Source organism: Catharus ustulatus, chromosome 3 (assembly GCF_009819885.2).
Source record: "Catharus ustulatus isolate bCatUst1 chromosome 3, bCatUst1.pri.v2, whole genome shotgun sequence".
Classification (NCBI taxonomy): domain Eukaryota; kingdom Metazoa; phylum Chordata; class Aves; order Passeriformes; family Turdidae; genus Catharus; species Catharus ustulatus.
Genome location: NC_046223.1, coordinates 55,019,427 through 55,035,017, shown reverse-complemented (window position 1 = coordinate 55,035,017; position 15,591 = coordinate 55,019,427). Strand labels below are relative to the sequence as shown.

Genomic DNA, 15,591 nt, shown 5'->3' with positions numbered 1-15,591 from the left:
CTCGCCCACAAGTGTCTTCAAAAGGTTCTTGGCAGATTGAGCATCCCAGAGCACAAAAGTTTTGTCTTTACCTTCATTTTGTCTCAGCACAAAATAGATGCCTTTCACCTTTGGTTTAAGAGTATAAAGATTTAAAGACTAGTTTGGTATTCCTTGAACATGCAAGTCTGCTGTTGAAACACGAGCAGAAATACAAAATTCTGTTTTAGAGTTACTCTAGAAGTGCGACAAAGAGCTAGAGGATATAAGGGTCTGAAATAACGATCCCCAAATTAAGCTGTGGGCGTTCCTCATCATGAGGAGCCTGTAAGAGAAGTAACTGATATGTATATTCATAGCCGTGTATATGAGAGTCTGAGCAGTCCCTATGTGATTCCAGCAAAGCCCTGCTAAGCTTGTGAATAGATTTTCACAAGTCAGAATCACAGAATCATTAGCATTGGAAGGGACCTCTGGGGATTAGCCAGTCCAGCCCCCCTGGCAAGGCAGGGCCCTCTAGAACAGGTTACACAGGGACTTGTCTTTGTGGGTTTTGAATGTCTCCAGAGACAGAAACTCCTCAACCTCCCTGAGCAGCCTCTTCCATTGCTCTGCTGCCCTCAGTGTAAAGGAATTCTTCCTTATGTTGAGGTGGAACTTCTTGGGCTTTAGTTTATGGCTGTTGCTCCTCATCCTGTCACTGGGCACCACTGGAAAGAGTCTGGCACCATCTTCTCAGCACAAACCTTTGAGATAATAATGAGATCCACTCTCAGGCTGCTTTAGACCAAACAAGTCCAGCTCCCTCAGTCTCCCTTCTTAAGAGAGATTGTCCAGAGCCCTCATCATCTTTGTATGATGGTGGCAAAAGAAAACATATTATATGGAGGCTGTATGTATTTATAGACAAAAGTCCAATTACTTTTAGTTTCATATTACACTGTTGTACCTCTAGTTTGAGTTATGCTAAAGGTTATATTGACAGCCAGTGAGAACGTGAAGCATTTGCCAGATATTCTGCTTTTTTCCACTATAGGCCTTTCCAGACAAACACACTTTGCTGCTCTCTTAGTAACATTATTTATCTGCCTATTGACTTGATTCCACTTACTTACCCCAAAGCTGGATGTAGGATTTTCCATATCACTTTCAAGATCTCTAGTGAATTCTTGTCCTTAGGTTTTAGGAGCAGCTACTGATTACATTCTAGATTCACTATAGAGAGGAAAAGTATGTTTTTTACATTTTTTTTTCAATTTACGAAGTAGTCGTTCTCAAAAGCACGTGTGGCATATTTTCTACTATTTCAATGAAAGGGTGTAGGTTTCTAAGTACTTAAGTAACTTCTGAGAGCATGTTTTATCTGTTTCAAGTCACTTTTCAGCATCTGGAAATGCTGTTCCTGTTATTCCTAGTCAGTGGTTACTGCAGACCATCTTTGTGATTTCAGATGTGGTGGTACAGTGGTGCACACAAGGAGACCTGCTTGCAGTAGCAGGCATGGAGAAGCAGAACCAGCTGGTTGACCTCAGCAATGGTTCCCTGCTGAAAAGCGCACTTGTCAAGTTCTACAACGTGCGTGGGGAACATATCTACACTCTGGAGACACCTGTGCAGGTAGGAGGCCTTTTTAAGTCTGTTCTCCATGTTTTGCTGACATGTTTTTCCCACATTAGCTCATTGCTGTAGACCTGCAATGTGGAAAAGGTTGCAAAATGTCCCGAATCCATCCTAAAACACAATGCAGATAAAAATGTGCTATAAACAATGGTTGTTTGCATTAAGGTAGACATGCAAGACTGCACCTGATTCTAACATCCACTGTGCTAGGTATTGTGGAAATATGAAAGGAGAAGGTCTGTTTCCCAAAATCACTGGGCCATGAACAGACAGAAAAAGAAAATTCGATTGTTTTATGGATAAGTGACTGAGGAGAAGGAAGAACTTAACTTGCTTAATGTTGTAGCAGAGCCAAGAGCTGGACAAAAATATTCCAAGTCTAGTATCATAACTACAAGATTCTTGCTGTAATTTTCTAATGTACAGTCATTTGGTGTGATGCAGTAACCTCAGTCATATAACTTTCCAAGTAAATGCCCGCACATGGTCTGTGAGCTGCTCAGGAGCACAACGGTCTTTGTTGGTACTTCAGACCCCAGCTGAATGTAATTCTGTGTCAATTTCTGCAGAATAGGGATGACTCCATTCTGATTTCTGCTGCTAGTAAGGAAACTTTATAATAGCTTTGGAATCTAAAAGTGAAGGAAAATGCTGTAGATATATTAATTATATTTAATGATGATACCATGTATTATCATTTTTTTTTCCAGTACCCTGATCTGGAATGGATGCAAAAGGGTGACATTGTAAACCATCTTCTAAGCTTTTGTGTTTGCTTATATTTAGCATTAACCTGTGCTTATTAACCTTAGCACTCTAATTTAGATAGAATTCTTTAGTTGTGCAAAGTGTAAAATAATGGTCTCTAAAGCCAACCTAAATATGTACGGTGATATCTAATGCTGATTTAGGTACCTAAAGGACTTACCCATAAACAACACAGCTTTATTGTCTTAAATGTAGCTCTTGCAGCAAAGTAGCACAGCCCTTTCCTCTCTGGATCAGTTCTGAAGAAAACATATTTATATCAATGTCACTTTCTCCCAGCCCAGGTGAAAAGCAAACCTTGTTCTGTTACTTCAGTACCAGAACTCAGTATGTGCACATTAGCTGTTGAACCCTCTGGTGCCAGGCTGTGAAATCACTCTGTGGTTTGAGCATCAGAACCCACCAGGTCAGGTTGCCCCAAGGTACGCATGTGTGTGGGCTTTTCCCTCACTGCTTTGTTCCTGCTGATCTCAAATTCTCCTTCATTTAAATACCTTCATCTCCTCTAGTTCTCCATGTATAGCTTCAGCTTCTTTTCATGTTTTCAACTCTTCTCCTTTTTCCTCTGCATAACCAGCTGGGAGAAAGCACATATTGTGGCTGATGTGGGGGGCTAATTATTCTGCTATTATGCGAGTGTTTACAGGGCTGCTGAGAGGTCAGGCAGAACAAGTGAATGCCAAGTTTGTACTGCAGTATTTCAAATAGTGGGAGTAGTAACATAAGCCTTTCTGCTCTTTCCAGTTGCTGTTTTTGTTGGGAATAGCAATATTTTAATGTAATGGCAATTTCTTCCCCTGTTGTCAACTGCAGACTAAAAGCCAACAATTTCAGAAGTTGTAAGCCAGGTTGCAAGTGAAGGGCGAGGACAGTCAGGGAGAGGCAACCACCACTTAATACAGAAACAAGGAGTCTCATTTCCTTTGGAAATCTGGATAAAAATAACATTCAAACTGATATATTTATGTTCATTAAAAAAGTGCACATAAACCTACCTAAAATTAGAGCCACCCCTCTTCTTTTATTAGTGTTTAGTCTCTTCATTTGGTGCATCTAAATGCATGTTTACTCAGCTGCAGGAGAAAGTGAAGAGTCTTTCAGAAGAACTGCTGTATCTGCTCATGTGGACTTTATTCTCCTCTGTATTTGAATACTGGTCTAGTAGTATTACCAGGTATGCTAGAACATTGTTACTTAGTTACTTGTTTTTTAGTTTACTGACAAAACTAGATAAAAAACCACCATTGCAAAAAATATGCTGGTAAATTCTGTTACGCTGTGCCTCTGCTCCAAAGATATATTTACAAAGATGAGAGTGAGTCAGTGGTCCTAGTAATTTGTCTTGTGACAAATTCATCAGAGTAAATTAATTAGTTTTCTGTACCATGGCAGTCAGCCTTTTAATGGGATTTTATAAGATTCATCACTGGTTACTGAACTAAAAAAAAAAAAATTGAAGAAAAGAAAATAATTTCCTCATCTTGAACTCTTCTGCTAAGACTTTCTTATGAAGAAACGAAATGTGTGACTGGAAAAGTGCATTGATTATAAATGAATGTTGTTCTGAATACAAAAACCAGAATAAATAAAACAACCATGAACATAAAAATAATGGATTACAGCTACTAAATTATTTTCCATGTGGTCCTCTGTCCCAATTCTTTGACATAGCAGATGTCTGAAAATTTTATCAGTAAAATATACTGAACTGTTTTTGTTTCTGCTGTTTGTCCTGTCTTTGGTAGGACATTCGGGAAACATTTTGTTGTTTACAGCAAAACTCAGTCTAAGACTGACAGGATTTATATGCAACTTGGGTGGAATGCTACTGAACATAAAGTCACTGCAAACTCCAGTGGTAGAATAGATTTGGGAAGTGCAGGTAGCTCATCTCAGTGATGACTGTTGTCATGGATCCCTTCAAGATGTTTTATATGCTGCCTTCCTCTCCAGCTTTAGTTTTGGCATCCTCTGTCTTGTTTGATTAACTCTCTTAAGCTTTTACCTTCAGTATAGGAATTTATAGTTCATAAACCTAGTTTGCTGACTATAAAACTCTAGATACTGAAATCACACTTGTTTAGAAGTATTGAAATATAAAAGCAATAGCTTTGCTTGAAAAACAACATTCATAAACAGAGTGGTAGAGTTGGCATAGTGTAGCAGTCATTCCTGTTCCTGGCTCTGGGGCTTCAGCCTGGCATCCTGCAAAGATGTGTTTGCAGAATAGAGTGAAAAGAGCTGAAAAAGCATTGGTTAGGGCTGGTCAAATACTGAACTGAATTCTATGCAGAGAGCATATCTTAAGGGCTGGTGATCAGCAGATGACTATTCAAAAACATGCTATCAATTTCTGTAAAATTTACCTCTTTCTACACATGTCCTTGTATATATCACAAGCACCAATGTAAGGTACCAAAAATACACCCCATTTTTTCATGGTCCTGCATTTTCAACATTTAAAAATGAGATTGCAACAGCAGACTGCCCTGCTGGTCATAATATTTTTATTGGAAGAATGCTAATTTCTTACATTGTTTGGTAAGTCTTCACAATCTTTCCCTGGCATCAAGCAGGGATGAGAATAACCAACTGATTTAAGACTGTTTTATAGTCCTGTTAAAATTGTTTACCAAATGCTGCAACCCAGTTCTGTCATTCTAGAAGTTCTCATCCAATGTGCAGACAGGTCTTTATTATATCAACTAACTGTACCTGCTGTCACTGCTGATTGAAAACAGATGCTTCATATCTTCCTATATCCTAAACTTCAAAGAGGAGTCTCCTACAGGATCTCTTCAACATTATCTGACTGCCAACTTTAACAAACTTGTGAATCTTTTCTTTCTAATGGTTCAATCTTGTGGCTTATATTTGGTCCCTTCTTCAGTTTTTATGATTTTTTTAATATGTCCTAGAGAGGACCAGGGGAACAAGAGCAGAGATTTAGAAGCTACAGTGCAGCTCTCCTCCATACACCTTTAATTCTACAGTAAATTTACATTACTTTAAGCTTTTATATCACTGCGTAGCTGGTGTGAATACAGATTACGTCTTGAGTGTACCGAAGGAGGATCAGAGTGAACTAAACTTCACATGTGATATAAACAGCAAGATTACGTAAATGTTAAAAAACCCATGTTTATCAGCGTAATATTTTTAAACCTAATTCAAGGTGGTATACCAAAGACTAAATCTTTATGGAAGAAGTTTCCAGAAGTCTTTGAGAAGATAACCAACTTGCTATAGACCTGCTGCTGTCAGCATTTCAGAGACTGGTTTTCTGCTAGAAATGTCTCAGCATCTAAATAAATAGATTTAAGATTATATGATCCTGTAAAAACCTGATAGTTCTGTAAAGGCTAGAGAAGGAAGGTGCAATTTTAGGTTTAATTCAGATCAAAAACTTCTGAAAGAAGAGGCTGCTTTTTATGTTATTCAGCTGAGCAGACCTTGCTTACTTCATTTATTTCACACAGAGTGTTCAGGTTTGTTGCATCTGAATTGATGTTGCCTTTCATTTATATTGCCTGAAATCAGTTTTATTTAGTTGCTATGGGATGAAAACAAGACTTCAAGAAGAGTTCATTTTCTTACAGAGGCAAAAAAGCAACAGTTTAGGACTATCTGATGAAACATGCTTTAGGATATCAATAAGGACCCTGGTGTTCTTTAGATAGGCCATAGGATCATCTCTGCTGCAGAAATGGATTTTGATCAGCACTGGAAATTGAAGACACTTCTCTAAGCAACTCTTTCTGTTAAAATGGAATCTCGTTGTATTGACTTCTTAAAAAATACTGTAGAAATAGAGAGGATATAAAAAACAGCTGCAAATCAAATAAGAGTTTACTACATTAAAAATCATATCGGGCCACAGCAGTGGCAGATTTCTCATCATTTGTCACTGACAGTTCTTAGCAGTTAATATTTTTCCCACTGTAAATATGAGGAGCAGAAGAATGAAGGAGTGTTAGGTTGCTTTCCCACAGCCATCCGTGAGTTCTGTGGCAGTACAGAGGTGTGCACACACAATCACAGGAGCCGGGTGGGCACTGCAGCCATTGCACCTTGCGGCTTGTCTCTGACAGGAGAATAGTGTGTATCTCCGCATCAGCAGTCTGGAGTGACAGCAAGCAGGCAGCCTACTTACACATGCCGTTCTCTGGATACTATTTTGCAGTTGTGTTCTTCCTCCTGAGAAAAGTCCTGCTAGTTCCTGGGCTTTCTGCCCTGGAATACTATTTTTATTTTATTACCAGCGAGAGTCCCAGTGCCAACAAACAAGGGATTAGTTCAAGCAGCAGGCAGACCCCATGGCTCAGGATTTCTGAACTCAAGGCAGGCAGCAAGAATCAGCTGGAACAGTGTTTTCATTGACTGAATTGCATACAAGTGAAGGAATGTATATAAATTATGTTCTCTCCTGTAAGAGAGACAGTAGAGTGACTTATAAGAAGCAACCACAGAGCTTTGAGTGGGAATATCCATTCCTGCATGCTTTTCTAAGGGGAATCAACATCCCAGCTGGGGGTACATATTTGAGTAGCTGTAGCTGACTTTCAAGCCCAATTGGAAAGAAATGGAAAAAGAGCTCCTTGTTGGTCACTTGTTGAGATGTGTTTTCGGTCAGCGTTTCTCCTGATAAAGCATATGTTTTTATCTTTTTTTCTTGTGTTTGAGCCAATGGTTTCTAATATATAATTGTCATTGAGCTGTATGTTGGTATTTAAACCCTGGAATTCATTAAGTTATTTGCAGTTTATGCTGAGATTTTCCAGAACCTAATGGTATTTTTATATGCAAAGTGAGGTTAGAAATTCTCATATTATATTTGTAACTGCATTTCTTTGTTCCTAGCAGGAAAAAAAAAACCCAACTGTGCAAACATGGAAAACAAAATTCTTCTGTCCTGGAGTCTGCTTGTTAATTTTGTAACAGGTGGATACAACAACTTTTGTCCTTTCTTGTTTTACTAAAACAGTGCAAATAAGTGGATGCTTTATGAGGAGCAATACTTACTTATGTGTTGGATGTTGGAGGTCAATTGTTTTTTCTCAGAAGAGTTTGAAAAGAAAGCAGTGGCCAGCTCATAAATGACTTGCTGCAATAATTGATTCATATCCCTTGTCCAGCAAGAGAAAGACTAGGAAGCATAGTTATAGAAAAATATTATTGGAGCAGTACTTTAAAGGTCAGGTCAGATCTGGCATTTGGGTGATCTTTTATTTCTCCAAGCCTGTAATGGCAGGCTAATTTTCCCGGAAGCTCATCTGAAGTCTTAGCCCTTCACTGTAAATTAAACGTTGCTGAATACTGGGCTGGAGGAACACTAAGGGTCTGACCATTTCAGAAAACGAAGGCAAGGTGTGTCTGGTGGTGTGGTGCAAGTGCTCTTTGTTGAGGTTGAAAATATTAAAACATAATGAGGTATGTGGGGAGACTAATTGTACAAATGGAAGATAGAAATGTCATGATTTACAAACAGTACAGCACTTGTAGGTATTGTGTGTGTTTAACCATGCGCCCACTCACATATTGTTTGCATATACATTCATAAACAGAATATATAAGAACATCATACACTGAGAAATTTAGAAGTTGACTAAATTATGGTCGCCTGTTGGAAAATGGTGGTGAAGTTTTCAACTTCTGACTTTCTGCTCTTTGGAACTCCACAGTGCTATGTTGCCAGAGGTCCCACCCCGTGTTTCAAAGCTTCTGAAAAACCTTTCCCTTGAGACTGTGTTTTAGATTGCAAAGGTTCTTGCACTGCTAATACCTGCACCTCTGATGTTCTCTGTGTGCAGCAGCAACCTGAGGAAAGAGGTGGTTTTATTTTACTCTATTTGGATGAGGAATCCTACCTGGGTGTGATATATTGGGTTATAATAGCTGCAATATGAGACATCAGGTCTGGATGTGCTGTACTGGATTATGATAGCTGGGATATTAGACTTCTCTCCTGCTGTTAAAATCTATCCAATAAATAAACATTTGTGTGCCAAGTCACATACTTGTTTGTTCCCTCACTGTGTTTATAGGTAATCTGTAGCTGATGCAAGGTGAACAGCAGGATGCAGTTTGGATCCCACAGTAATGATCAGGTAGATAGTGCTGCCCATGCTGGGATTCAGCCCTTGGGGAAGATCAGGGTCACTTCTACTGTGCTGTTCTCAGGCTGTCATACAGCAGATGCGGCAGATGTATCTATCTTGTGCCAGTGCCTTTTCAATTGCATTTATTTGGTAAGCAGCTTGAACTGTCTCATTGCTGCCAGACAGTGTGAGGGCCAAGCCACACTCACAAATCATAAAAATACCGATCAGTAAGGCATTCTTCTTGTGACCTCTCCTCAAATGTAAGGCTGTATCCCATAGATTATGGTTATGACATGCCATGTGGAATTATTGATGGTACACAAAGGATTTCTCAATTCTTCTGAAGTTCTCCACTACAAAATGCATTTAGCAATTACTGTAAAAATCACAAGGTTCACATGTTGCTACTTTCTATTTGCGTATCAGTCAGCCTGAAGATGGAGGTGTGTGTGTGGTATTGCCTAGATGTAATTAAAATTAAGTTCCTTCATTCCTCCTACTTTAAAACCAGTATTTTCTTTGAAATTTAAATTTGGGTTAAGATGACATAGTAGGGGGAAGATCTCTTCTGTGAAAAAGTTTTTCATTCAATGCTTTATCTTGATGATAAACATTGATATAGTGCTGTGCCAGCTGCGTTTTGCTTCATATCAGTCACATAAAAACAACTTTTCCCAGTTTCTCACCTTTAAGCATCTTGAATTTGTAAATGGAAGGGAGGCTTTTTTGCCAGACCAGGTGAGCAACCTCTGGGCTGATCTAACCCTACTATCTGGGTACCATGCTGTTAATAGAGGAATGAATAAAAGCTATTACTGGTGGTGTCTTGACCCTGTCTTCTTGTTTGATGCATGTTGTGAAAATACATTCCAAAGATACCCTGACCTTTCAATAAATACAGTTCATTATTTAGGTGAAAAATGTGTTTGCTTAAACTTCCAGGTATTACAGATTGTGAAAACAGGAAGACCTTCACAGAAAGGAGTATATCTTTGGTAGTTCACTGATGGCAGCTTACTGTATATTATTCTTCATGGAGTCTGAGTTTCATGTTGTTTATTGACACAGAGGTAGCAGATGGGATTGAAATACCAGAGAGTGTGTCTGTATAAGCACATACAGGTGCCTTGTAACACAGAAAGCAAGTGATGGCAGGTGGGTGCAAGTAATGCTTAAGGGCAAAATTCATGATCGTAGGGCTAGAGGAGACCACAACAGACTGGTACTTTACTAGAAAAGCTGGGATTTAGAAGGAAGGTTTAGGGAGCTCCTTGCAAGCAGGAAATAAATGTCCTAAGCAGCAGTTTTTTGTTTATCATTATTCTGTTCCACGTTGTGACATTTAGTACAGTTGGCCCTCACTCTTTTTGTTTTTACTGTCATGATTTAGACATTTCTGAATGTAGACAGGTAGAAGACAAAAGGCCATTCTTGGTTGCGTTCCTGGTGCTCTTTCACAGTTCAGTTCTTCTGGGAATAGTTCAAAAGAGACACTGCAGCAGAAGACTTGGTGCAAGACAAGAAAGCTGATTGGGTTTTCTCCACTTGTTTTTTAAGTGTCTCTGGGCATATAATTCAACTTCTCGGTTGTAAAATATGAGTTGTTATCAATGGATGAAGACTGATTAGATGACTAAATAAATCATTTGTCTAGGGCATCAGAAGATCCTGCTTCTAAACACCCTGTGTCTTTAAAGTCACTTATACTATCTAGGTACTGAATTTGGTAACTGAATTTGGTAACTGATTCCTTGTGTGAAGAGCTTTAAGTGAGTAAAAAGCACTGATTAAACACCAGTGGCTGGTTTTGATTATTTGAGATGTTCACATTCTTCTTCTGTGGGCAGTGGTGGGCACTTCAAAGTTTATGGAAGACTTAGAGTGATTTGTGCTGAATTCATGTAATCACTTGTTGTGCAGCCACCTTGGATAGAGATCTTTGGCACAAAATCTTTTGAAGTTGTATCCCTTTGCTCTTCATGCAGCGTCCCATCATCTCCATCTGCTGGGGTCACAGGGATTCCCGCCTGCTGATGGCTTCTGGGCCCGCATTGTATGTGGTCAGGGTGGAGCACAGGGTCTCCAGTCTTCAGCTGCTATGCCAGCAGACCATTGCCAGCTGTCTGCGGGATGACAAGGACATCAGCAAGCTGACCCTGCCCCCTCGGCTCTGCTCGTACCTCACCACTGCCTTCATACCAACAATCAAGGTAAAAAGAAAGAAATGTGTGTACTGTTAACAGGAAAGTGTTCCAAAGTAGCAATGACTAAATTATAAGATTTTATAAATTTAAAAAACCTTTGTACCTTCTTCAAGACCCCTCTGATGCATTTGGTGCCTATTAAAAATCTGTAAAGAAGGCTCACACATGCTGATCTGCATTATTCCATGGAGATGGCTTTCCAAGTACATTAAAAGGGTAAAATGTGCTGGTGACTCACAAAGACTTCAGAAGAAGCTCACACTGGTGATAGTACTCTGTCACGGTTACAGGAAGGATCCACAGGGGTAAAACTGTTGCCTTTCTACATGTCACATGAATGCTTATAATAATTGCCAGGAGGGTTCGTCTTAAGACCTGGGGCTGCCCAAACATTTCTACTAACAGTGAGTTCTGCTAATCTTACTGCTCCAACAGTGCTATGGAATAATGAACTAGGTATCACACTTTTTCCTGTACCACAAGCAGAAGCATCTGCACAACCTGTTTGTTTTATGTTTTGTAATGTCTTGATATTTCCAAGCTGTTTATCACAGCCTATAAACGAGAGCATTAGCTTGACATTCAAACATGCAAAATCACATTTTTGTGATTTTTTTTTTGGTGTATGTGTTACAGTAGTCTCTTAAGCTAGAGGTCCTTGTTAAAACAATGCAGAGCTAGAACAATCTGAAATCAGTGGGACTGGCCCAGCTTAAATGAGAACAAATTATGCCTGCAAAATAATAGTTCAGCATGGTTCCATTTGGGTACTGCTAATCAGGGCAGTTTGCGCCACTGTAAAAAATCATTTGTCAAAGAACAATAAATGCCTTGCTATAACCATAATTCCTGGATCTCCAAAGATGCAGAGCATTTATCAGACTGGAAGTCTCCAATTCTTTCTAGTTCTTTCCATCCTTCTTCCCAGGATGTTGCTGTTCCCCGTTGTTCCAGAGCCATCCCCTCTAAAGTATCAGTGACAATTTCCTGGCTGTCGGGGAGGGCAGGGTAGGGGACGGGAGGGGCTGGATGAAGGAATCAGTTGGCTGGTAGCCCTGGTGGAGACCAGAGGGCTGTACAGGAACACATCGTTGCCAACAGCCCTTGTGTCACCTCCTGGAGGAGATGCCAGAATGCAGAGCAGTTGTGGTGCTGTGTAGCTGAGAGGTGGAAGTGGGGTTACCAGAAGCCACGTGCCTGTTCTGTTTCACGGGTGTTTCTGCGGCCTCATCAGCACTCACACTTTACCCTGGCTCATCCCCAGTCACCCGCTCAACCTATGTTGTCAGCCATGCCATCAGTGCTAGGCAAGGCATCCTTTTCCCTGTGTACATTCCTCTTCCCTCTCCAGTTTGCAGACCACATTATGGTCACTCCTCAGCCTATACCCATTTGCCAGGTTAAGGAAGCCTGCTTTTTTCCCTATCTTTTCTTTTTTTCTTTAATATTGAAAGAAACTCTGTTGACTTATACACATTGATAGTATTTGTGTCATACAGGCAATATTGTCCTAGACAAAAGCAGTCCTACTGCTTTAGGACTGAGGTTTTTCATGGATTAATGAATGTGCTGGGTAGCAGGGCAAAGTAGCCCAAGCTTTGTGCTTGTATTTCTCTACATGGCACACAAATAGGCCCTCAGCTAGGATGGGACATGTACTTGGAAGTGATGGAAAAAGTACAAGTTTCTTTCAGGGTTGAGAGCATTGTAGCATAGTGATATAGCATGTACCAATACTAACCAGGAATGGGATCTGAGTGTCCAGGTTCACTTGGAGGGCCTGCAGGAGACAAGATACTCTGATACTTAACTTGTCTACATTACTCAAGTTCAAAAAGAAGTTTCTGATAAGAGCTGGAACTTAAAGACAGGTTTGTTGTCTCATTCAGTGCTCTGACCACAGGTTCAACCTTCCTTTTCGACATAACTAGTTTTAGTTTTCGTTTTCTGCATACAGCTGCTTTTGACCTAAGTAAATAACACGCAACCAACTGTCTTGCATGTGGGTCCTGCAGAACTCATGAAGTAACCTATACTAATCTTCACCTACCAAATTAGAGTTGGGTTCAAGTTCAGTTAGTTGTGTTGGGTCTAAGTCACCACAAGAAAAAAACCCCACCCAATATCAGAAAACTTTTTCTTTCCTTCCTCTGTTTAATTAAGCCTCCAATCCCAGACCCAAACAATATGAGAGATTTTGTCAGCTACCCAACAGCTGGTAATGAACGGCTTCACTGCACCATGAAGCGGACGGAAGATGACCCAGAGGTTGGTGGTCCATGTTATACTCTGTACTTGGAATACCTTGGGGGACTGGTGCCTATCCTGAAAGGACGTCGTATCAGCAAGTTGCGGCCGGAGTTTGTCATCATGGATCCTAAAACAGATGGAAAAGCAGGTAGAATTCAATTGTTGCTCTGTATAAAAATGATTTAGCAATACTTTGCACACTAAATCCTCAAGAGTTTTAAAAAATACATGTATGCAACATAGATGATGGCATCTGATGTTTTTTTCTGATGTGAAAAATAATCTTTAGTGTGACCTAGAAGCTTCTGAAATTATACCCTGCTGTCTTCTGTTTTGCAGAAGAGAACTTCTTGTATTCTGAGTAATGGAAAATAGATTGTTAATTAGCAGAAAATACTCTTTAGTCTCAATTTTGAAGTCAATTGAATGCTATTCATCCCTCTGAATCATGTTCACTTGAGTTCAAACCATTGGAAATTTGGAGTTTGAAGGCAGAGTGGAGAATATTTAATTTTCCTCTGCAAAGTTTTGTTTCACCTGCTGCCTGTGGATCGGGTCTATGCTTCTGATGACTGAGAGTTATAATTTATACCAGTTTTCTGAAGCAGCACTTAAATTTTCTGGGGCCTGTCTTGATAGATGAAATCTATGGAAACAGCTTGATTTCCACTGTGATTGACAGCTGCAACTGCTCTGACTCCAGTGATATCGAACTCAGCGATGACTGGGCAGCAAAGAAATCTCCAAAAATCAGTCGAGCTAGCAAATCACCTAAACTCCCCAGGTAATAATGTCTTGGATATTTCTTCTTCTTTTTCCCCAAGTGGCTTCTTTTCCTCCCTTCATCTGCTGCCTCTCCTTCCTTCTCTTGATACTTTGTAGAATGAAAAGTAAGCTCCTTTTGGCACATAGGAATCCTTTGTATAATTAGGGTCCTCTACACAGTGCAGTTCTGGGGCAATCTCAGAGATTGGCATAGACTTGGACTTTGGGGAAGATTTCTGGAACAAAATGTAATGGGAAACAATAGAGCACAACTTTTCCCTGGGCAGTCTCAAAGAAAGATTTTAGAAACTCTCCCACCTTTTCTTTTTTTCCTCTCTTGCCACCATGGAATGTATATTTTGTTCTTCAGACAGACTGTTTTTTGCTTTTATTTGTTACATTTCTGCCAGTGAGCTCTTTAGGTGCTTGAGCTGGTATTCTTGACCCCCCTCCTTGTATAGTGGGAGGTAGAAATAACTTTTGGCATAGGGTAAGAACACTGACAACATTTGTGGAGCCTTGGTTTGCTATATGCTAATGTGAAATCTGTCAGCTGGGGTGTCATGTTCTCATTTCTTGAGACTTTGCTCAAAGTCTGCATAGCTGAGATCATTCATCTCTACACCTTTTAGGGATTAGTGGAAGATATATTGTATCTGGCAGAACTGCTATAAGCTTTATTAGATTAATTAGAAACCATCCAGCATGAGTTACTGCAAGTGTGTCAGGTTTTCTGTATCTTCAAATTTCACCTGTAATTCTCCATCTTGTAGGCTCTACAGTCTTTATTAGCCACTTCGAGGACATCCTGACAGTTGTCTTCTTCTTACATCTTTCCATTCAAAGACATGAGTTTTGTGCATTTTAGCGTGCCCATTGTCGATTCTAAGTATTGCTTTATCAGCAGAATCAATATAGAAGCTCGCAAATCTCCAAAGATGTCACGAGCTGCACAGGAGATCTCAAGATCACCAAGGTTACCAATAAGGAAACCCTCTATTGGTTCGCCAAGCCTGACACGAAGAGAGTTTCCTTTAGAAGATATTACTCAGGTATTGTGCACTTTGTTACCATACTTGATTCAAATGCATTTCTTTCACGAGGCAGTGTGTTGTGATAGAGGTCCAATGATCAGCAATAGAAGTTTTCATTAAATTACAGTAAGTAGATAGAACTAGAGAATTGCATCGTCCAGTGCAGTACTAATGTTCCAAAGTGGCAATGGAGTGTCAGGCGTTGTTTGGTAAGTACCAGGACCACTTACTTTTGTTAGTGTGAAGCCATGCGAGAGGTTTTATTCTAGGTGGTTTTGTAGGCTTTTTGAAAGTGTATGTGAAAACATCAGTTTCTCAGACCCACCTAAATGCCACCATAATTCTTTGTTTTGCTAGGGATTGCAGAGATAAGGAAATGTTTGCTTCAGAGGACCACATGATCTGTTTCATAATTAACATGAAACAGTCTTAATTGGAAAGAAAGAAATGAATTACCACTTTGTGCTCTTTGTGGTGTTCATGTCCTCTGGGTAAATGAAGCTTAGCAGGCTGTAGAAGTGTCTGGTTTGTGTATTTCATTAATTACAGCCTTTGTTCTTTTAATTTTCTTTGGTTTGGTTTTTTCTGCTCTCTTTTTTTGCTTTTTTCTTTATATGAAAAATTCTAGAGCAGTTACACAGAGATAGGACCAAAAGCCCTTTGAATAGAGCAGAAGACCTGAGGCTCAGATCCTGCTCCGGATACTGGCAGCATAATTCCTGGCCTTTGAGAAAAATCTATTGGTCTTTCAGACCCATAATATGTGTACCATGGCAGTAGTTTGCAAAGTTGCTTTAGGAGCTCCAGGGCCATATATGTTTGTTGTTATGAGTAATTAATTTGTCTTGTTTATTGTTCTATAAAGTGATC

At 39.8% G+C, this 15,591-nt stretch overlaps 1 protein-coding gene across 5 annotated transcripts in view; it reads left to right on the top strand.

The window, feature by feature from the left end:
- TULP4 (TUB like protein 4) overlaps positions 1-15,591 on the top strand; it is a 152,211-nt gene that overhangs the window by 119,641 nt on the left and 16,979 nt on the right. For all 5 annotated transcript variants that reach the window (XM_033056781.1, XM_033056782.1, XM_033056785.2 and 2 more), the window contains exons 7-11: positions 1,430-1,596; positions 10,454-10,678; positions 12,836-13,070; positions 13,562-13,706; positions 14,595-14,739. In XM_033056781.1, coding sequence (XP_032912672.1) covers positions 1,430-1,596; positions 10,454-10,678; positions 12,836-13,070; positions 13,562-13,706; positions 14,595-14,739 — 917 coding nt within the window. The remainder of the gene's footprint in view (positions 1-1,429; positions 1,597-10,453; positions 10,679-12,835; positions 13,071-13,561; positions 13,707-14,594; positions 14,740-15,591) is intronic.